Source organism: Notolepis coatsorum, assembly GCF_963971535.1.
Source record: "Notolepis coatsorum genome assembly, chromosome: 5".
Lineage (NCBI taxonomy): Eukaryota > Metazoa > Chordata > Actinopteri > Aulopiformes > Paralepididae > Notolepis > Notolepis coatsorum.
In genome coordinates this window covers 129,284,872-129,309,483 of record NC_140169.1, presented here as the reverse complement: position 1 = coordinate 129,309,483, position 24,612 = coordinate 129,284,872, and the positions used below count along the sequence as shown (strand labels likewise).

Sequence of the window (24,612 nt, the reverse complement as noted above, 5' to 3'; positions counted from 1 at the left end):
CTGCTTTGGTGGAATAAAAACAAGGACGACTCTCTCACATCCCTTTGGAATGTTCCCAAACTCATAGAAAAGATGGCTTTAACGATTGGCCTCCTCCCGCTCCGCGGCGGACATCTTGCAAGTTCAACGAGGAAAGAGGCAGTGTGGGTAATTTATGGGTCAGGGCCCTGCGAGGAGCGCTTGAAATATATTCCAGGGACCTGCTTCTTGGATGAATTTATCAAACGGTCTCTGTTCTAAACAGAAGGTCTACAAAAACGTGCCATCGAGCCAGGAGCCAAGAGGTCCCTTGTAAAGGCTTGTTTATACAGGTGATAAAAAGGAGAAAGAGGCAAATGGTAAAGGGGGGGGGGGGGGGGGGGGGGGCACTGCGGCCAGTGGTGCAAACCCACAGAGAGCTTTTTCAGCTGATAGGTTAAGCTCGGTCTAATAGTGGCTTTGGAGGTTAAGCCACGCAGCATAGCTGGCACAGACCTTCGACACACACCGTTTGATAACATCTTTACCCACGGTATTCATTTGGCGTGGATGGAGTTGGGCAGTGACACATGCCATTAATCAGTGACATATTAAAGTATATTAAAGTAACAAGCTCAAAACTGTCTCTGTGTGTGTGTGTGTGTGTGTGTGTGTGTGTGTGTGCGTGCGTGCGTGCGTGCGTGCGTGCGTGCGTGTGTGTGTGTGTGCGTGCGTGCGTGCGTGCGTGTGTGTGTGTGTGTGTGTGTGTGTGTAGGTACTGTACTGTACCTGTGACACTGAGTGCCTCTTCTCCTGGCTGCGTTTGGTCAGGCTGTCCAGGCCTTTCAGAGAGGAGAAGAGGCCCCTCTTGTTCCGCGCCCCTCTGGAAAGAGACCGGCAGCGCCTCCGCAAGGTCGACTCGTCGCGGCTGCAGATCTGAGAACAGCGGCAGGAGAAACGCTTGCGTTTTAGAAAAACCTGGAAAACCTTTGTGATACCAAGCCAATGGCGCTACAGTGAACAGTGAAGATCGCTACGGTGGTAAGACCTACCAGGGCGTGGAAGGAGGACACGGAGAAGAGGCCCAGGCGACCCAGCGTGGTTTTGGAGGGCCGGCTGGCCACGGCCAGGAGACTCTTGGGGTTGGGCAGCTCACTGCCTTGCAGGCTGGCCAGGTAGCAGCGCAGACGGAACAGGTCCATGTTGAACTTCTCCAGGTTCTGATCCCACTGCTGGATCTACAGAGACATTTTTGAATCAATTTAATTATATATGAATTAAGATGCACATATTTTAAGGATGAGCAGACACACACACACACACGCACCAGTGAGGATAGCTGGACAGGCCACGTCCCGGACACCAGTGTAATGACAGAATGTCCTTGGGGCTGTGTGTCATTCGATTACCTCTAATCACCCTTATCCAACATGACCATTGATGAGGAACGAAAGAAATCTCTCTCTCTCTCCCCTCCCGCCCTCTCTCCCCTTCTCTTCACCGAGAGGGTAAATGTGTAATTGAATGTACAGAGGTGAGATTAGAACCTAATCTAGGGCGAGGGCCTATGAGGTTCACTTCAAATAGCAGCGCCGGTATCGTGTTTGGCGGCGGACATTAAAGGGAGCCGAGGGCCCCGGCGGTGGACCAGATGGAATGGAGTTCAGAGACAGAGGGTTTGATCCCCAAAATCCCCTCCAAACTAGCCACTGACCCACACTCCGCTCCTTTATTAGGATGAGAGCAGCTCTAACCAGCTCCAGCGCTGGGGTGGGAAACCCCTGTGTTTGTTTGCTCACTGGCAGCGGGGCAGCTGGTGTTGAAGGAAAGAGGGGGGGGGCTTCGTAGTGCAGCACGGCTGTCAACACATCAGCATTTGGTTTATTGAGCAATAACAACGACCTCATCTGGCGTTCCCATCAGAGAGGACTTCTATCAAGAGCATGGGATAGATAGATTGATGGTAATGGTCCATTTGACTGAAAACATCTGGGGTACAAATTAAACAAGAGCGGAGTGCTGTTTGCCAACATCTCTCGGGCTCAAGTCTCGGTGTTCCCGTCAGGATGCTGTTGTTGCACGAGGATACTCATCACTACCTGGAAGAAGTAAGAGGTCATAGACCGCATGGGCAGAGAGAAGCGGGTAGAAGGAGCTGCTCATCCCACAAAAATGTATAAAACCGATGCTGAGTCCAAAACAAAGATTAAAGTTAAAGTAATGTCTGCACACAGTCTAATGCTGTTTCTTGATTTATTTCACCAAACCAAACCATGGCAGCGCTTTACCCAGGAAGGGTTTCATCATCTGAGACAACAGCAGGTCTGTAGGGTGTGAAGAAATAACAGGACGTGGTGAAATGTCTTTGGTTCAAAAAGCTCTGGTTTACATTTCACCACAGACACTAATCACCTAATTGGCCAATTTAACTAACCACTTGAACGGTCCGCTCCTGCTCTAGAACCCTTGATCTCTCAACCAACGCCTACCCTCCTCTAACCCTGATGGCCGACCGTCCTCACCTGGCTCTCAATGGCCTTCCTGTTCTTCTGGTCGCTGATGACGGACAGCTGCAGCTCGGCCATCTTCTTCATCTTGCCGTCCATGTCGATCTTCTGCAGCAGCGAGCGCGTCTGGCTGCGCAGCAGGCGGACCGTGTCCTCCTTGCCCTGCCGCTTGGCCAGCAGAGAGGCGCTGGCAGAGTGGATCGCCGTCACCCAGTTCTCCAGGTCCGTTTGGTTGGCAGCCTGGAATGGGGGGGGGGGGGAGAGAGTGGCAGAAACGCAGCTAGGTGACTCAGTGCCAGGGGCGGGGTGGGACACGACTCCCATTACACGCCCTTCTGCCTTCCCTCCGTCCCAGGCGGGGACGCTTAAGTGCCAGACAAAAGCTCCTCGACACATTCATCACTTCCCCTCTCTCTCTCTCTCTCTCTCTCCACAGACTGGGCAAAGAACTCCCTGTTGTCATAGAGATGTAGGGTAGATGGGTCCTACAGTGTGATTTGTGTGTCTAGTAAACACACTCTATAACGGGATACAATTAACATTACTCAGGGAATAAAGAAAGCTGCTTTTCAAGCTCATGAACTGGCGTGTGAAGAACATTAGAAAGACACGACTTTTCTCTTTTAAAAAGGGGGGAAAAGAGGTAAATTACCCTGCTGCCAGCAGGGAGATATACTGTGTACAACCGTCCACTCAAACTAGCCGGTAGGGAAGCTTTTCACAGCACTCCAACATCCTCTAGTGCATTATAACAATGGGGCTGTGAAACCGTTTACACTAACAGAATATAACCAAACACCAACATAGTCATTATCATTACTGAGAAGAACGGCATATAAATTTCCTAAAACGCTCCCAAGCCTTGGCGCATACTTGTGGTGAGCCTATAGGCCTGGGCTGGTGTGGGGCGCTCTGCAGAGCACAAACCACAACCCTCCACCGTCTCACTTTCATTCACACTATTCTGAGAGCAGGAGGAAAATATACTGTGAGCGCTGTGCTCACACAGCCAGAGGAGCGCTAGGCTGATCCTAGATCTGACTCAGTGACTTGCAGTACCAGGGTTCAGAATGCGGGGGCTACAGGACCGGCGTTACGCAGTGTAACCGTGTACTGACCTGGAACAAGTAAACGTCACCGTAGGAGTTGCTCAGACAGAAGACGTTCTCCTTCTTGGGGTGCTCGGGGATGGCCTGTACGATGCTGTCGTCCGCCAGCAGGGCGTAGCGCGGGGACAGCTCCTGCTCAGGGCTGCCCTTCCCGTATGTCTCGTAGAACAGCAGGGTGCAACCTGATGACGGGATCATAGTCACAGGAACGAGGGCTTCCGATAAGCAAATGTGTTGTTGAATGTATTCAATATATTCTTTTTATTTTGATTAAAATGCGACAAGAAAAATAATTGTAATAAACCTATTACAGATATATAATACGACTGTCCGCTAAAACTATTACATAGGATTATACAGGAAATTAATGAATTAGGTATGGACGGTTAAATAGCTGATTTTCAGTCTGTGCAGGGGGACACACCCACCTTTGAGTGTGACCCAATACTGCCTCCACTTGCGGCGGGCCACCAGCTCCAGCTTCTTGTCCTTGTGCAAGGTCAGGAGGGCTTTGAAGGACAGCCAGCCCGCCCTGCGCACCACCCCCTGCTCCTTCTCAAAGAGCAGGTCCAGCTGCTCCAGAGAGCCCAGCGAGCCGCTGCTGCTCTCCCCCTGCTCCTCGTCCATCCCGTCCTCCCCCTCTCCCTCCGAGGGCTCGGTCCTCTCGGGTCCGCTGCAGCCCGTCTCCAGCTCCTGCATGAAGTTCTCGTAGACGTTCTGCCGCAAGGCGTCGCCGTGGTTCTGCTGCTGGCCTTGCAGGCTCCTGGAGGAGCCGTAGCGGGCCGGCTGGACCGGTACCAGGTGTTGGGGCTGGGCGTGCAGGGGGTTGGAGGACCAGAGGCAGCTGGGGTCCGCTGGTCCAGGGTCTAGTCCGTTGTTAAAGCCTTCAATGGTCTCACTGCCATAGGGCTCCTGAGGAGAGATGGGGGGGGGGGGGGGGGGGTCAATTAAGGCTGACCTGGGCAATATGAGGACATATAATCTCCCAACATCAGGGGGATGAATAACATTCTTCACATCTTTCATGTCCCCATCGTATAGATACAATCACTGATTATCAATGGGTACACCCACACCGTTGGCATAAATGCTCTTTATTATAACCTTGAGTCAAGTAACATGAACATTGCATTCCATTACTGTAATAGATCTACATATCCATCTCTATTGCACATGCCTTCGACGGGTCAAGGACCAGCACAAAGAAACTAGCTCTTACGAGATGATAAGGTAACAATACGAAACTTCCTCTCAAAAAAGAACACGGACGAGGGCTCATCTTACACACCTCGTAGACCTGGGGCCGGGACTGACGGCGTATTGTAGACGGAGTCAAATGACACTTTTATTATTACTTGACTTGCTCGTCTGCCCTCAGTCACAGTGAATGAGGCCATGCGCTCATCCATTCAAAGTGTGCAGTATTTACAATGTTTTAGTTTTTTGTCAGAGCCAAAGTTCCCTAGCATCAGTCTTCTAAGCTTTCTTCTGTGGAACTGCTAGATGGCCAACAGTACAAGACTGGGGTTTGTACTAGGGAGCTCCCATGTGTAAGCGTGTATATGTGTGTATAAGTGTGTAAGTGTGTATATGTGTGTAAGTGTGTACTGTATATGTGTATGTGTATATGTGTGTAAGTGTGTATGTGTGTAAATGTGTACTGTATATGTGTAAGTGTATGTATGTGTGTATATGTGTGTATGTGTGTAAGTGTGTGTATGTGTGTAAGACTGTGTGCGTGACGCTCATTCTCCAGGCAACGTGTCATGAGACAACCTGGGGGAGGAATCCACAGAAGTACAGTGTATTTGTAGCTCGTGGTCTTTAGCATCTTAACTGAGGCAGCATCAGGGACATCGTGTGACAGCGATGTGTTCTAGTTTATTGTGTTAGATCTGAGACAGCCGGGGGGGCCCAGCACATCGAACAGCCCACACAATGAGATCAGCCGCTAGTGGTCTAAATAGAAACCCGCAGAGATGGGATTTGTCTCTATAATCTAATAAGGCCCGAAAAAACATCAGAAAAAGGCAAAAGGAGGGCGGAGAGCTGTCCTGCATAAATAAACAGGAAAGAACAAGTAGAATGCTGTGGCACATCTTCTAACAGGACACGGGAACAAAACATAAACGCGCGCAAGTGGTTTCTTGTATTTTGTAAATAGAAATCATATTTATGTGAGGACGCACACCGCCCCTCATTTAGTCTCTAATCCAATATGGCTTCTAGAAGTAAACATGCTGTCCTCCTGCCGTTATCTATCCCATTCCCCCTTCACTATGGCAGTATCTAGATCCCTTTGTGCCATTAACTGTAGCTGGTCAGTAGAGGGAAAGGTTAAGGTAAGGGTTAAGTTAAGGGACAGGTTCTTAAACAACCTTTTAGGGGGACATTTGTTGTGTCTTTGCTGTTCGGCCGACAAGTGACGACCCTCCAGGTCAGACATCCAGACACCACCCTCCCCGTCTCCTCCACCTCACTTGATGGGATCTAGACACCACCCTCTCCACCTCACTTGATGGGATCTAGACACCACCCTCTCCACCTCACCTGATGGGATCTAGACACCACCCTCCTCCACCTCACCTGATGGGATCTAGACACCACCCTCTCCACCTCACCTGATGGGATCTAGACACCACCCTCTCCACCTCACCTGATGGGATCTAGACACCACCCTCCCCGTCTCCTCCACCTCACTTGATGGGATCTAGACACCACCCTCTCCACCTCACCTGATGGGATCTAGACACCACCCTCCCCGTCTCCCTACCTCACCTGATGGGATCTAGACACCACCCTCTCCACCTCACCTGATGGGATCTAGACACCACCCTCTCCACCTCACCTGATGGGATCTAGACACCACCCTCTCCACCTCACCTGATGGGATCTAGACACCACCCTCTCCACCTCACCTGATGGGATCTAGACACCACCCTCCCCGTCTCCTCCACCTCACCTGATGGGATCTAGACACCACCCTCTCCACCTCACCTGATGGGATCTAGACACCACCCTCCCCGTCTCACCTGATGGGATCTAGACACCACCCTCCTCCACCTCACCTGATGGGATCTAGACACCACCCTCCCCGTCTCCTCCACCTCACCTGATGGGATCTAGACACCACCCTCCTCCACCTCACCTGATGGGATCTAGACACCACCCTCCTCCACCTCACCTGATGGGATCTAGACACCACCCTCCTCCACCTCACCTGATGGGATCTAAACACCACCCTCCTCCACCACCTCACCTGATGGGATCTAGACACCACCCTCCCCGTCTCCACCACCTCACCTGATGGGATCTAGACACCACCTTCCCCGTCTCCTCCACCTCACCTGATGGGATCTAGACACCACCCTCCTCCACCACCTCACCTGATGGGATCTAGACACCACCCTCCTCCTCCACCTCACCTGATGGGATCTAGACACCACCCTCCTCCACCACCTCACCTGATGGGATCTAGACACCACCCTCCTCCTCCACCTCACCTGATGGGATCTAGACACCACCCTCCTCCTCCACCTCACCTGATGGGATCTAGACACCACCCTCCTCCACCACCTCACCTGTATCCTTCTCTTCTTCCTGCTCAGACTTCCTGTCCAGTCGCTCAGTCGTCTGATGCGGCTCTTCAGCGAGTCTTTCCGGCTGTTCCCGGCGGCAGGGACCTGCTCGGCTTTGCGGCACGGCAGAGTGTGAGAGGAGTAGCGCTGGTCGTCCTCTCTCTCTTCCTGGATGACCGAGTCTAGCAGCAGCACCGAGGACAGCGAGGCCCGGTGCTGAGCCACGTCCTGGAGCTGGGCTGTGGGGGAGGGGGCGGCCACGCCGGGGCCGGAGCACAGGTCGGTCAGGGGAGGTGAACCGGAGTCCGGCTGGAGGATCACAGAGTCCCCTATGCCACTGTCCTCGGTGCGGCCTGAGGAGCAGGTATTATATCCCATGCTGGTGAACTCACTGCTGCTGTTGTCCACGATGGGGAACAGGAGGCTGGTGCTGAAGCCAGGGGACATGTCCTCCGTCCGGGCAGAAGAAAAGGTATTGTATCCACTGCTGGTGTAACCACAGCCGGTCTCCTCCGTACGGGTGGAAGAGTAGGTGGTGTAGCCACTGCTGTTATCCACATTCTGCCCACAGGTGAAGACGTTGTCACTGAGCTCCGTGGCGTGGCCCCAGGGCGAGTCGTACCAGGAGCCCTCGGAGCTCAGCGAGCTGCCCTTGCTGGTCCTGAGCGAGGCTTCTGGGGCCGCTGCGGGGAGAGTGGGTATCCCCCCCTGGGTCTCCACGGGGATGACCCTGGTGTTGGTGAACTCCACGCGCATGCTGCCGTCCTTACTGAGCAGCACCTTGGGGCTGCCGCGGCTCTCCGCCGGCTCAGACGTGCGCTCGGGGCTCTGCTGGCCGCTGATGCTGAAGCAGTTACTCTCCCCGCTGCTCTCCAGGTAACCATAGCGATGGCCATTTTTGCAGTTGCCTTGAGACCTATCCCCTCTGCCACACTTCTGTGGAGAGCTGGCCCTCAGCTTGTTGCCGGGGACTCCTTTAGCGGCCTTAGCGACGGGCTCGTAGTGCCGCGAGCCATACGGCTGGTTGCTCTTGTGCTGGGGGAGGTGGCACCTCCCCGTGCCCCTGCTCTTGTAGCCCGACGCCCCCTCGTTGCCCCTCCACCAGGTGTGGGCAGACTGGACCTCCTCCCTCCTGGAGTGGAACGTCAGGGAGCAGGGTTTTCCAGGGACAACAAAGCTGCTGTACTGGCTGTCTGTGTTCCCCATTCTGATCTGGAATCAATCAACATTCGTGATGACATCATTAAGACAAAGTAACAGGCATATAAAGTAAACCCAAGCTATGCTTGTGGTCTGGCTCCACGGTGACACACACACACACACACACATACACTGATACACACATATACACACACACACACACACACACACACACACACACAGCACACCCAGCATGCATAAAAATAAACCACTCAGTTTATGTACATGAGGCATAAACACGACTTACCGGCTGTAGTGGTCCGTCCTCGGGACAAACTCAGGCTGCACTCTGCATACTCCTCTGTCCTCCTCTGTCCTCCTCCAGTGCCAGCTCTGTGCTGCCGGTAGAGCTCTTCTTGGGACTGAGCACCTCTCTCTCTGTCACACTCAGCTGCTCTCTCTCTCTCTCCCTCTCTCTCTCTCTCTCTCTCTCTCCGTTTCTCATCTGTAGGGGAAACAGAGGAGGGAGGGGCTTCAGTTAACTCCACACAGACTGCCTTGTGTGAGCCCACTGTGGTCAGGATCCCCCCACTCTTCTTTCCAACCCCCACCCACAATCTAAACACCCCCCCCCCCCCACCCCCCCTTCACCCAAACCCTCTTCCATGACGTACCACCTCTGTTGCTCCTGCTGCTGAAAGGGCTTTTTAAAATTTATTTTAAAGCAGACCTCTCATTCTGTCTCCTGTTTATTTTGGTTCCTTGGAATTCCGAGCAATTTTCTCCACTTAAAAAAAAAAGAGCCTCAATCTACGATTATTGAGTTGAAGTCATCAGACAATGCTATTTTAAGCCATTAGAGCTGTCGCCCTTAGTAGCGGCCATGACACAAGCAAGGAACACAAAAACTGATCAGTTAGCCTGATAACTGTGAACAATTATTATATGTAATTATTGGTTATAGGTTATTATAGGTTGTCAGCAATGTAGTCTCCTACTATCATGCACCTTTCCACTAAATACTATTCCTTGCCTATATTACTCGATACTAAATGGCTGCAATTATATAGCGCTTTTATCCAAAGCGCTTTACAATTTGTTCCTCACATTTTTACCCATTCACTCACACATTCACACACCGATGGCAGAGGCAACCATGCAAGGAGCCAACCTGCTCATGGGAGCAATTAGGGGTTAAGTGTCTTGCTCAAGGACACATCAACACGCTGCTAGGGAGGAGCGGGAATCGAACGGGGAACCTCCAGATTACCAGACGACTGCTCTACCTCCCGAGCCACTGTCTACTACAGTATAGGCTACTAATGTCTCTACTACTATGCACTCAACACTGCAGCACTCACGTTTCAACACGGTTTGACAAACAATGTTACTTATCTGCCAGAGTTGTAGCCTTCCTGCTGACTAAATGACAAAATGTTAAATGTAAATATCGGTCTTTTATGGATGTTTCACGGTCATACAAATCAATGTTCTCTCATTATTATAAGAGTTATCTGGCGATCCTCATCCTTAAAACACTCCCCAGGGACTGAACATGAAACTTAAAAGCAAAAGAGGTTGTACAAGGTAAAACTATTACACGCATGGCATGTCCTGGCTGTCATCAAAGATGACATTCACTATAGGACTTTCTTTGGAATGATTAAGAGCCCTGAGGCTCCTGAGTAGACTTTGCAGAGAGCACTCATTTCCTGAGAGACGTAGGGAGGAGGTCATAGGTCAGAGTGGACCGAAGTTCAGCGTCAAATAAGGCAGCGCTACGCCCATCCTGTCCCGACGGCTCCTTCGCCGCGGAGGAGAGGAGGGAGGACCCATAGCAACACAACACACTGCTGACCCCAAACACACCGATGACCTTTGACCCTTTCATTTCAAACAAGACAGGAAGCACTGGAGAGGAAACCATGACCAGCTGAAACACCCAACCAGAGAACCCGGAGGAACGACCAAAGTGGCTGCCTCTAAATGGTAAATGGTGCATTTATATATCGTTTTTATCCAAAGCGCTTTACAGTTTGTTCCTCACATTTTACCCATTCACTCACACATTCACACACCGACGGCAGAGGCGACCATGCAAGGAGCCAACCTGCTCATCGGGAGCAGTTAGGGGTTAAGTGTCTTGCTCAAGGACACTTCAACACACTGCCTGCCCGGGAGGAGTGGGAACCGGGAACCTCCGGATTACCAGACGACCGCTCTACCTCCCCGAGCCACTGTCGCCCCTATCATCAAGCCTCTGTCATCACACCCAAACCTTTTAAGGAGCAGATATGGTATTATAATGCATATCAGAGCTTCGGGGTGTGCTGAGCTGCCAGTGTGCGCTCAGGCGCTCTTCTGCCAGCCAATGCCTGCGTGGGTCCAGACGGTGGGCCGGCGCGGTGGGAGGAACCCCCGGCTTTGTTTCCGCGCTTGTCGGCTTGCGCTCAGACAAGCAGCCGTGAATGGTGAAGGTGCAGGCTCTCCACGTCTCTGTGCCCCTCCTATAGGCCATCTGCTGCCTCCGCGGGGGAAACCCTGTCACCCACGACCCTCGTATTCTTCAGGCACAAAGGCCACCCCCCCCCCCCAATACCGACATGCTACGGGCCGTATTGCAGCGGAATGTATCAGAGCCTAAATGAGGAGGTGCTCCAGCCTCCTGAACAACCTCACGCTCAGTCTCTCTGCTGAGGACAGACAGACACCTGCACTCGACACACATCCCTGTTTAACCTTCTGTAGTGTGGTAGTGAAAGGGTTAACCTTCTGTAGTGTGGTAGTGAAAGGGTTAATCTAACGTATAAGCAAACAGGAATGGCAGTTCCAAACACACTTCTCCAGTCGGTGGCAGAACACTTGTGTTCACGTCTTTTTCACAGGTCACTCATTTCTCTGTGGTGTTTCATTTCTATTGATGTTTTGACCGATACAAATAGCTTTCATTCAACTGTTTTACATCAGTCATGGAACAAACGGCATTCCCAGGTCTCTGGCCCTCCTCCCGTTCCCTGTCCTGTAGCACACGTCATAGTGCCGTAGCGGGCTCCCTCCTCACTGGTCTCCATAAAGGGAGTTGGCGGGAATAACAGACCCTGACGATGATCCAACAAACTGCTGGGGCTGCTGCAGCCGTTAGAGATGACAGTTGATCCAGTTTAGGTTTACGTCACAAGAATTTAGTTTGTTTAAACCTGTTGCCAAAGCTCCCAACGGACAAACCTGGCTCTGTGATCTAATATTCAAATTGTTATTCCTAAGAGTTTATGATTTACAGTGCAATGATTATTGTTCACAATTATTATAATTTGTATTAATTGTTAAGTTCACACTCTAGAATAAAAATGGTTTCCTGCTAAGGACAAAAGCAGGCTTAAAAAGCTTTGCAGTTGGAAAAATGTGGACGTGTCAAAGGTGGGTTTATCCTTTTCAAACCACAGCAGCGTGTCAGCAGTCAGTTGTATGAATCCCAGCCAGGGCCTAGTAGTGATGCATGTGTTCCGGAGAGGACTGGACACAGGAAGCAGGAGGAGCAGAGCCGCCATAAATACAAGGAAGCCTCCTGCCTCCTGCCTCCCGTCTCCCAGAGGACTCCTTTAAGTGTGAACCCAGGCGACTGCCAGCTTATAATAAATCATGGCATGTGATGTAATTTCTTACCCATATTGAGATATATCACGATATCTGCTTAGGTATGGGGAATCGCATGCTAATCCAATTGGTTGTCATCGCACTGGGAAATATGACTCGATATATTTGTTTTTTTTTTATTATTGTTTTACGACAACACGATTGTTAATCACCATTCTGTGGCCTGTAATGCACCGGTATTTATTTCCTGTAAAAAAAAGACACAATTCCACTGCAAAGAAATATCAACATTAGCCCTATAGGCTACAGCTCGTTTTTCTTCGGCAAATATAGCTTTAAGAAGGCATAAATTAATGTCTCTCTCATCCAACATTGACATAATAGAGACGGGTTGTGTTTGGTGGCGTGTGGCGGGAGAGGGCCGTGTGTCCACCACGTTGGAAAGGCTAGGTGGTGGTTTGTGATGGAGTTGTGTGGCGGGAGAGGGCCGTGGTGCAAAGGCTAGGTGGTGGTTTGTGATGGAGTTGTGTGGCGGGAGAGGGCCGTGGTGCAAAGGCTAGGTGGTGGTTTGTGATGGAGTTGTGTGGCGGGAGAAAAGAGTTGCTGGAACAATTATGGCAGGGAGAGCTGGGGCTGTGGTCGCAGCAGCTGGCCACCTGGGAGACTGTTGTGACTGGGCCTCTTGTTTGACCCGGCATACCGTAACTAGCACACACACACACACACACACACATGCACACGCACACAGGAAGAAGAGTGTGGGGCTGAGGGTAGTGATGACAAAGAGACAGCGGAGAGTGAGAGGGAACAAGAGGGTCTATTGTTAGCTACAGGCGTTTGGCGGGTGACAAGTTGAAAAAACCCTCTGTAAGATGAAAGGCTACAGCAGGAATAGGACATCCCTGCCCTCATCGGTCGTAAATAAAGTGCTGGTTTTCCGTTCAAGAAACTGGTTTTTATCCTGAATCTCTGAGCCGGATCAAATAACACCAGACGGTCCAGGAAACTATTTTCCCCATTGTGCTGTGCCAGTATCTTTCATTTCAAAACATGTGCATGGCGAGAGCAGACAACGTGTATCAACAAACATGTCCATATTAGTGGTATGATTAACTTAATCCCAACGCTACCCCGACAACAGTTTCCACAGAGAGCTGTTGCGTCATCGCTGACTCCTTTTCAAGCCCCGACTGGTTTCAGTGTTGAGTTGCAGGCCAACATAACCCTTTGTAGCTTCCTATCATCTCATGCAGCCGCAGAGGAAACCGGCCATTTGAACTAGACACAAAAACCGAAACCACACACACGCCACAAAGAAAACAATCTCTCCCTTCATTCAGACGGGGGTCTGATTACCACGGCTCACCTCTCAGGTTGACCGGTTGAATAGGGGGGGTTGCGCTGCTTATGTAGGCACAGGACCGAGGAGCAATGAGTGTTCCCCTTCCCATGGGAAAGTGAAAAAAGGAGCCTTGATAAGGGCCAGGGCGGGCGCCTGGAGCCCAGGACCTCTCTCCGTCAGAGGATGTGTGCCGGGGCTGGGGGTAGAAGCCTGCTTCCTCTCCAGCGCTGAGTGGGGGTCCTTGTACTGGTGCTATGGGGCAGACGGGTGGGGTCCCGAGACTCAAATGTTACGTTTGGTGTGGCCTCTGCAGCTGCTTCCTCCTCTGGACGCCGTCAAAAACACTGGATAGTAGGCTATATTATGGACCAGGGCCGGCCGGGCCATGTGGAAGCACTTAAACATCACGTGATTCAGAAGGAGATTTTTGATATTGATACATATCGCAATAATCTGTGTGTAAAATCACATCGGATAATCCAAAAGATCATCGTATTGGACTGCATGGGAATGGGGAGTACGATACTATACTATGGACTCAATCAAGAAACCTGTAGGCTGTAACTCTCCAGTCCACACACAGGGCTGTGTTGATCTCAATGCCTGGAGTCATGAACCCATCCATTCAGCTCCAAATCAGCTTTTTTTTTTCACTTTCTTATTCATGTATTCGTATTTTCATTGATATATTGACAGTTTATTCCAAACTCACGGATAACCTCCCGGTCGTTAACCAAACTACATTTGACCGGATGTCTAATCTAATTAACCTCTCTTCATGTCCAGCAATACTACCCTCCACTGCCCCTGTCTGGTCAACCTCCCCAACACCAATGAATAGATAATTTAATTAGTTGTCAATTAGAGCACATCAGATCAATCACCACAGCAGCAGATGGGCACCTGTTAGTAACCATGATGGGGGTTGGAGTAAACATTATATCTGAGATAAGTATCTGAAGTAGAATATAGGTATGAACTATATTGCGAATTTATATATATATATATATATATATATATATATATATATATATATATATATATATATATATATATATATATATATATATTAGGGATGTCCGATATTATCGGCCGACCGATATTATCGGCCGATATCGGCAGTAAAATGTGATATCGGAAAATATCGGTATCGGTTTAAAAAAAGAAAAAAACAATAACAATATTTGTTATATATATATCCAGTGAAATTATTAGTTACCTGAAATTATTCAGTTTTTTGGGGTGGGAAACCCTGCATATATCGGTATCGGTTGATATCGGTATCGGAAATTAAGAGTTGGACAATATCGGAATATCGGTATCGGTAAAAAAGCCAATATCGAGCATCCCTAATATATATATATATATATATATCTTATATATATATATACAATAACAAGCAACTATAACAAGCAACTATTGTATATTACTTCAAATCAAGTTTACATATCTTCCAAATATATATACATTTGTACAGTATGTATGTATATGTATCTATTTATATAGAACACATTGAGAACTTAAATTAGTGCCTGGAGAGGAGGTGAAAGAGGAGTGTTGGGGGAAGGGCTCCACACTCCTTTCTTCCAGCTTCTTTGTCCCGGAGGGGGGATAAGGGACGGGTGCCTGGCGCGGGCCCTTCTATTCAGCCTCCAGATGCCACTGCCAAGCCCCTTTGGCCCTCAGACCATCCATCAGCGAACCAGATTCAATATCCGAGGAGCTCCACAAAAACCTTGATGAGCAGCAATCAAGAGACACTGAGTGCCGAATCCAAACAGCGCCGCCCTCAATGGGAGAAGGAGTGTGCCGTGCTGCTTGTGAAGAATGATGAGGATGATGATGATGATGATGCTGCTTCCAAAAGCAGCCGTCTATAACGGAGCCATATGGTGATGGCAGCACTCTGAGCCAAATCTCCCAAAAAGCAGCCCCATGTGATGTAAATAAATTAGCTCAAAGCTGAAAGACACTGGACAGATTCAGTGCCCAGAAAGGGTAGTGAAAGGAGCGGCATGGTGGCACAGTGGTTAGCGCTGTTGCCTCACAGCAAAAAGGACCTGGGTTTGAACCCTGGCAGAAGGGTTCTGTGTGGAGTTTGCATGTTCTCCCCATGTTTGCGTGAGTTTCCTCCAGGTACTGGTGTTCCTCCCAGCTCCCACCCTTGAAGACGTGCCTGCTGGGTACATACCACCTTGAGGACGTGCCTGCTGGGTACATACCACCCTGAGGACGTGCCTGCTGGGTACATACCACCTTGAGGACATGCCTGCTGGGTACATACCACCTTGAAGACATGCCTGCTGGGTACATACCACCTTGAGGACATGCCTGCTGGGTACATACCACCTTGAAGACGTGCCTGCTGGGTACATACCACCTTGAGGACATGCCTGCTGGGTACATACCACCTTGAGGACATGCCTGCTGGGTACATACCACCTTGAGGACATGTCTGCTGGGTACATACCACCTTGAGGACGTGCCTGCTGGGTACATACCACCTTGAACTAGTCCTAACTGGTCCTAACTGGTTGGCATGACTTAAATGCAGAGGACAGAATTCAGGTACAGTATATGTAAAATGTGCTAGATAAATCAATAATATTCTATTCTATAAAGGGATAGTTTAGATTTGTTTACATAAAGGGGTACGAAATGGTTGCCAGTAGAGCTCTATGTTCCGAGCGAGTGAGGCAGCTTCACACAGGCAGCACATGGGGTCTGCCTGAGGCAGCTTCAGAAAGACCCCCACCACCCCGACAACAGCCTGTTCAAGCTGCTGCGCTCAGGCAAGCGCCTACGGTCACACGCTGCGAGAACAGAGAGACTCCGGCTCAGCTTCTTCCCCCCAGGCCATCAGAACACTGAACACTGAACTCTCCACTCACAAGTACACATGAGCACACACACACACACACACACACACACACACACACACACACACACACACACACACACACACACACACACACACACACACACACACACACACACACACACACACACACACACACACACACACACACACACACACACACACACACACACACACATGCAGCAACCGCTAAAACAATCACTTAAACAAAATGTCACTTTAAAAAATAGAAAGTCACTTTAAAATAGAAAGTCACTTTAAAGGAAGGAGGTACTAATAGTATAGTTTAGATACATTAAGAGTTAAAATGTTAAATTGTATATTGTATAGTAGTGTATATAGGAACCAGTTTCTCAGGAACTTAGCATGTCTTTTTTTTTTACCATGCATATCTTGTGTCTTACCTATTTTATTTTTTCTATGTTTATATTTTTTATGCCTATTTTTATTATTGTATTTTGCACAATCAATGCAGGCGTGACCACCTGCATTTCACTGTATGCCCTGGTATGTACGGTATGTGACAAATAAACCTCTTGATTCTTGATTCTTCAGACAGGCAGCACATGGGGTCTGGTGAGGCAGCCTCAGACAGGCAGCACATGGGGTCTGGTGAGGCAGCCTCAGACAGGCAGCACATGGGGTCTGGTGAGGCAGCCTCAGACAGGCAGCACATGGGGTCTGGTCTTCAGACAGGCAGCACATGGGGTCTGGTCTTCAGACAGGCAGCACATGGGGTCTGGTCTTCAGACAGGCAGACCCGGTCTTCAGACAGGCAGCACATGGGGTCTGGTCTTCAGACAGGCAGCACATGGGGTCTGGTCTTCAGACAGGCAGCACATGGGGTCTGGTCTTCAGACAGGCAGACCCGGTCTTCAGACAGGCAGCACATGGGGTCTGGTCTTCAGACAGGCAGCACATGGGGTCTGGTGAGGCAGCCTCAGACAGGCAGCACATGGGGTCTGGTCTTCAGACAGGCAGCACATGAGGTCTGGTGAGGCAGCCTCAGACAGAAACGTTTTTTAGCACAACCAAATGTTTTAACCATCCACAACAAAATACATCAGTCCTTTTGGATTTCCCATTTCCTGATACTTCTCTCAGATTGATGCAATATTCTGGAACTATTCTGTCTCTTGAAAAAGTTAGTGTACACACTGGGCTGTCTAGCTAACTAGTTCCAAGATATCACATCATTCTGAGAGAAGAATCAAGCATTGTTGTATTCTGTTGTGAATAGTTCAAACATTTGCTTTCTAAAGCTGCATGTCTTGCTCAGAACACAGCCAGAACGTTGAGCCATGGGACTTGGTAACATTGAGTCAACTAATGGCTATGCATCCATTACATGCAAGTATTTCATATCACTCTATGTGCCATAACATCTGAACTATCCCTTTAAGACCTCCGCCTTTGGAACCACACGTATCTCAGCTAGTGTTTTGGGGTTAATCAATACTGAGTTCACAATTTTAGTTGTAAAACAAAAATACTTGTAAAAAAATAAAAAAATAAATAAAAAAAAGTTATAAGAATAACTGGTCCATGCATTAATCATCACTCAATAATGTATCAACAACATTCAGGCAAACATTATAGCCTAATTATTCATTATTTTCATATTGGAGCTCCAAGCCAACACCTGGAAAGGACCTGTGTACCACCCCCCCCCCCCCCCCCCACACACACACACACACACACACACACACACACACACACACACACACACCACACACACACACACACACACACACACACACACACACACACACACACACACACACACACACACACACACACACACACACACACCTAATGAAAGGACCCATGTACCACCACACACACACCTAATGAAAGGACCCGTGTACCACCACACACACACACTAATGAAAGGACCCGTGTACCACCACACACACACACCTAATGAAAGGACCCATGTACCACCGACCACACATACACCTAATAAAAGGACCCATGTACCACCACACACACACAACCACCTAATGAAAGACCCATGTACCACCACACACACACCCTAATGAAAGGACCCATGTACCACCCAGACACCTAATGAAAGGACCCATGTACCACCACACACACACACACACCTAATGAAAGGACCCATGTACCACCACACACACACCTAATGAACACCTGGACAAGACCTGTGTACCACCATGTACACACCTAATGAACACCTGGACAGGACCCGTGTACCACCCCACACCACACACACACACCTAATGAGCAGGATGTAGCGGTTAAGCCTAAACCCATGTAAACACAAGAAAACCACAGAGAAACCCAATGCCTCTCCCCCCCATCCTCTCTCCTCCTCCTCCTCCCCTCCTCCTCTCTCTCTCCATCGACTCCCTGGCATGCCTGTACAACTATTTTACTCAAGCTAGTAAAGAGCTAAATTAAGGATATTGATTTGCAATTTGGTTGCTAAACAAATGAGTCCATAATCCAGATTTTCTTTGGTTAAGTGCATTTTAGAGGAAAATAACAGCAGAGAGGTCCATTGTAACTAAGTGGATAACAGCTTCTGGATTTAATGGTTTGAGGTTCATCTGTTCTTAAAGGTCAAAATGCACATTTAGCCTCTGTGGAATGTGAAAGCTTATACAGTAGACTTGGCGAGGTATATAGCAGCCCCGAAAACCCTCTACACACCGCATCCACCAATGTGTTCCCTGTTTTATTTTCATAGTATCTATTGTGGACCGAAAGCCTCGCTGGCAGCGAGCAGCGCCGCCCGCTCAAACCGTGGAAATGATCTTGATCTGAGAGAGCAGCCGGACCGAGCCCTGTTCTCCTTGCTTGGTCAGCTATACAAACGAACCTCTGACAACCGCTGAAGACAAAAGGGCCACGCTGAACTGTTCCACCCACCCACACACACACTCACAACACAGACACACACACACACACACACACACACACACACACACACTGAATACATTTTGCTGAACAGACACTTTACTCTGAAAGGTGAGAGGTTGACCTGAGAAGTCCACCATTACTTTCTCACGTGCACACAACCCCGCGTAGTGGCCTCTTGAGTTAATCCTTCATGTAGTTGTGTGTAGCCCGCTGTATACGTGCACACTGCACACCCACGCACAACCCATAGTAAACGAGACACTTTGGAAAGACAGGACAGGACACAGTGGCTTCCCATACGTAAGGGTAGGATCCTGTCGGCTCTTCCCCCCCAGCTGGGCTCCGGCCAATGGCACGGCTCTGTTCTTGTCCAGGGTGTGACTCGCGGGTCTTGGTCAAACATCCCGTCAGCATTTGTTCCCCTGTGACGTTGTCACTATAAAAATAACCTTGTTTATCACGCTGCTCCTGAGACAGGAAGATGGAATATTATAGGAATACTGATACTAGAATCAGTGACCCAGGTAGCTGTGACCATAATATTCATTATAACCTGACAGGGAAAACATTCTGGATCAGCACTTCTACTCTAAAACACTTTCCAGCTCCAGTTTCTTCTGAAGAGCCAACGCTGTTTCTACTATTCATATTATTATTCCATTTTATCATCATCTCTTGACATCTTGGCAAACAACAGGTGAACAACAGGTGATTGTAATCAAACACAACAGGTGATCATCGTTAAATGTCAACAGTGGCCTAATGAGCTGCATCGATGGTGTCGCTGTGCCGTATCCGTCGGTGGGACACTTCATGAGAACACGACACATTCGTCTGATTGGCCAAGATGAAGAATCACACTTCAGGATTACGTAACTCCGCCTCTGTGAAAGGAACAGCACAGCTGAAGCGTAATCGTCCTAAATCCTCCTTCTCATACTTGGGGGGGGGGAACATATAAACAAACCCGAAACCAATCCCGTCGGCTTACATAAGAGGCCTCCTATCATCCAGGGAATATGGACAGAGGGAGTCATGGTGGAGCTGAGCTCACTAGCAAAACCACAGAGAACATAGTGGCCGTCGCTTCTCGTCTCTCCCGGCCCTCCTCTCTTACACAACACTGGGAGAGGCTGCTGAGAGAGAGACCAGCACGCAGAAAAACAATGACGGCTAGAGCCAGACATGAGCAGAGACCTGTGCCAAAAAAAACGAGAGGAGAGAGAGAGAGAGAGAGAGAGAGAGAGAGAGAGAGAGAGAGAGAGAGAGAGAGAGAGAGAGAGAGAGAGAGAGAGAGGAGAGAGAGAGAGAGAGAGAGAGAGAGAGAGAGAGGAGAGAGAGAGAGAGAGAGAGAGAGAGAGGGAGAGGGAGAGGGAGAGGGAGAGAGAGAGAGAGAGGGAGAGAGAGAGAGAGAGAGAGAGAGAGAGAGAGAGAGAGAAGAGAGAGAGAACTGTACAATGTGTGCTGTTAAGAGGGGGGAAATTGAGAGAGAGAGAAAGGAAGGCGAAATGGAAAAAGTGACATGCAGGGAAATATGAGTATTTCATACACTGGTACAAGCAGCACGCCAGTATACAGTTAGAAGACACACACTCAAGTGGATGTAATGCCAGTGTAGACTGTATGTAGGGTCCACACAAATCATCAACTCAAACATGTATTCCTACACTGCCTGCATGCATTGAAACGTTTAACCCTAACGCTCAGGTGCAGAACAGCGTGATAAGGTTCCTAGAAATCTATTGTGGAAGACAATTAAGGACAGGTCGGGGGGGGGGGGGTTCTACACATTAAACCCCTTCATCTGCGGGGGATTAAGTCCAACATTCACACCCAAGAGACCAAACCTGCTCTTACAGTCCCTGTCCAGAAGCAAATGGCAGCACAGACAACCGTGTCTCTCTCTCTCTCTCTCTCTCTTACCCTCTCTCTCTCTGGATGGATGAGTCCCCTGGGCTGCCTCTGTAAAGAACAGGATATGAACCGATTCTAATGTAGCTCCATGTTTAGAGGAAATGAGTTTCATTATGGATTGGGCCGCCGTGTTTAGAAGCTTTGTTTCTGTATCCGTTAGTGAACATTAAAAAGCAACCGGTAATATACTGGTAATATACCGGTAATATACTGGTAATATACTGGTAATATACTGGTAATATACTGGTAATATACCGGTAATATACTGGTAATATACTGGTAATATACTGGTAATATACTGGTAATATACCGTGTTGGGGGTCAGGACCCGGTGTGGGGTCCCTGATGAAAAATGGGGTCCCTGTAAAAAAGAATGGCTCCACTGAGAAGGGAAACGTGTATTCATATACTAGTAATAATAATATAGAGCCTACGGTATGGAAGATACATGTTCATTATGCTTTAGAGGTCAGAGGAGGTCAGCCTAGGTCAGAGGAGATAGCCTAGGTCAATAATGGGAGCCTCTGTTTTACTTTATCTTTAATGAGAGAATTTAATGTGCATGCACTAGTGTGTGTGTGTGTGTGTGTGTGTGTCTGTGAGTGTGCGTGTGTGTGTGTGTGTACGAGTGTGTGCATGAGTCTGTGTGTGCATGTGTGTGTATGCATGTGTATGTGTGTGTGTGTGTGTGTGTACAAGTGTGTGCATGTGTGTATGTGTGTGTATGCATGTGTGTGTGTATGCATGTGTGTGTGTCTGTGTGTATGCATGCATGTGTGTGTGTGTATGCATGTGTGTGTGTGTGTGCGTGTGTGTGTGTGTGTGTGTGTGTGTGTGTGTGTGTGTGTGTGTGTGTGTGTGTGTACGAGTGTGTGCATGAGTCTGTGTGTGCATGTGTGTGTATGCATGTGTATGTGTGTGTGTGTGTGTGTGTACAAGTGTGTGCATGTGTGTATGTGTGTGTATGCATGTGTGTGTGTCTGTGTGTATGCATGCATGTGTGTGTGTATGCATGTGTGTGTGTGTGTGTGCGTGTGTGCATGAGTCTGTGTGTGCATGTGTGTGTATGCATGTGTATGTGTGTGTGTGTGTGTGTGTACAAGTGTGTGCATGTGTGTATGTGTGTGTATGCATGTGTGTGTGTATGCATGTGTGTGTGTCTGTGTGTATGCATGCATGTGTGTGTGTGTATGCATGTGTGTGTGTGTGTGCGTGTGTGTGTGTGTGTGTGTGTGTGTGTGTGTGTGTGTGTGTGTGTGTGTGTGTGTGTGTGTGTGTAGGTGTGTGTGTGTGTGTGTGTGTGTGTGTGTGAGCATGTGCGTGGACTCATGTGACTGGACTTTCTGGGCTTATCATGCGGTGGGAACAGGGAACGGAGGAGGAGGACCATTAGATCAGTAATGAAGTGCAGCTGTGGCCATAAAGACTATGGGAGGGAGAAGTCTTGTTATGGCGCTCGCTCATTAAGAGAGAGGGAGGTCTGGGAAAACCTGATGATGTAACAGCAGAGTGAGAGGACAGGGGAGGACACTGTGGCTCAACACGCGTCTCCAGACACAAGCAGGCTACAGTATGTAAATGTGAAGGTGTCCCGGTGACGCACACAGTCAGCACCGCATGACTGCCAGGTCCCCGGGTTCCATTCCAGTCCAGGATCTTTGTTGCATGATGTCCTCTTTTTACTCTATACTCTATTTACTATGCTCCTTGTCCCTCTACATTGTACTATATAATAAAGCGGAAATGCTTCAAATATATATAAATATTATAATAATAATAATAATAATAATAATAATAATAATAATAATAATAATAATAATAATAATAATAATAATAATAATAATAATAATAATAATAATAATAATAACCTTTCATACAAAACATTGCAGCTTAAAGTGCTTTACAGCAGTAAAAAAGATAAAATCATAAAATGAACACAAAATTGGCAGATCAAGAGCAATGCATAAAGTCAGTGCAGACATAAAATAAGTATAAAACAAGCATAAAATAGGGGCGGCTACGTGGCATAGTGGGCAAGGCGCTCGCCACAAATGACGGAGACGCTGGGCTTGCCTGTTCGAGCCCAGCACTCCACATTGCTTTCAGTTTAGCTGGTCGTTCATACTAATACACATTGGCCGTATTAGGGGGTGGGAAACTGATGGGTGGGGATCGGGCGTTGTGGACAGCGACTCCTACAGGTCGGTTGGTGCGCCTGCGCAGTAGAATCAGGAAGTGTCGGGGGCAGCGTGAGCCTCCCACGCGTTACTCCTCGCCACTGAGAGATCGAGCTGCGCAGGTGAAAAGATGCGACTGCTGTTACCTCAAGTACCGGAGGGGACTTGTGCTATGTATGACTTAGTCCACATTGCAGCTGGCTTGTGGGAGGCAAGAAACAGCGTTCGTGACAGGGGAGGGTTGAATTGGATGATACGAAATTGGGATGGGAGAAAATATAGAAAAATGGGAGAAAAAGTGGATCAAAAAAGAAAAACAAGCATAAAATAGATAGCAACTAAATAGACAAGGCATAGAGCATTACGTTAAGCATTAGGATAGTTTTTCACATTATAGTGCGGTGGCTTAGCAAAAAAATGTGGACGCGCCAGACAAAAGCACCAAATTTTGTCCACGTGTTCCCCATCACCATAGCTTTCATTTTGGGGTAGGGGCCACATCATCATGATGGATTTCAAGATGGCTGCCATGTAAAATCAAGGTTCTGCCCATTAATAAATATCTTGGTCCATAGCGCGCTCAATATTTGAGCGAACACAACTAGAGAAGCTAAGCTTTCCATTGGTACCATTTTCATTAAGCCCAACTGTTGGGAAGGGGGTTTTAATAGGCAATGATTCAAAATGATGTAACATTTTAGCCTAGAAAAAACTGCCATGCTCATCTTCCAAAAGGTCCCTTGGCTGTTCACATGAATATATCAGAGTGAACATTGGTTTTATAGGTACCCACAAGCCTCTTCTTTCCAGACATACCCACTTTGTCCAACTTGCATTTGGGGCAATAATCAAGCAGGTTTGTGCATGTGGTACAAATGTGTCGAACATTGGGTTAGGGTTTGTTGTTAGAATGTTGAACATAGAAGATCAATTTTGGTGTCAAACTAGGGCTGGACGGTATGGTCCAGAATGGCGAGGATGCAAAGCATGTTAGACCATTGGACTCGTCGCAGAGTTTACATTACACATAGAAACTGTGCGACTTGCGAGAGAAGTTGTCACACAGCCTTCAAACGCAGGGTGGAAGAGCTAGTTTGCGTCTGTGTATTATGAAATGACAATTGCGCGTTGACACGCCCACTGCGTGAAGCCTCTGTGCTCCTAAATAACTTTTTCCAGTTTGCACATCTATTATGACTAATTCTATCTATTTTTAGGGGCAAATACGAGTGAAATAGTCGCGCCCTGGCTGTGGTTACATGACGTCATTGCTATTTTAGAGCTGCTCTACCGGTTACAAGGTATAGTCAAAATCCATACCATAGCGCAAATTCATACCATTTATACCATATACCGTTTATACCGTCCACCCCTATGTCAAACTACACAGCTATCACCCCCTTACATCCCCCCTCCCTCTTCTCCCCTACTCTCGCTACCTTACTTATACCCACCCCACCAATGCTCCTCATCTTCCTAGCCCTCTCCACCTGCTCCTCACTACCACACCCTATGGCCAGATTACCATC

General features: G+C 48.5%; 1 protein-coding gene across 1 annotated transcript in view; it reads right to left on the bottom strand.

Annotated features, from left to right (window-relative positions):
- Positions 1-24,612, bottom strand: part of tiam2b (TIAM Rac1 associated GEF 2b) — a 60,314-nt gene that overhangs the window by 18,310 nt on the left and 17,392 nt on the right. The window contains exons 2-8 of the mRNA XM_084314749.1: positions 8,600-8,797; positions 7,156-8,364; positions 4,003-4,486; positions 3,584-3,756; positions 2,481-2,705; positions 1,011-1,196; positions 748-894 (exon numbers count right to left, since the gene is read on the bottom strand). Coding sequence (XP_084170875.1) covers positions 748-894; positions 1,011-1,196; positions 2,481-2,705; positions 3,584-3,756; positions 4,003-4,486; positions 7,156-8,358 — 2,418 coding nt within the window. The 5' untranslated portion in view covers positions 8,359-8,364; positions 8,600-8,797. The remainder of the gene's footprint in view (positions 1-747; positions 895-1,010; positions 1,197-2,480; positions 2,706-3,583; positions 3,757-4,002; positions 4,487-7,155; positions 8,365-8,599; positions 8,798-24,612) is intronic.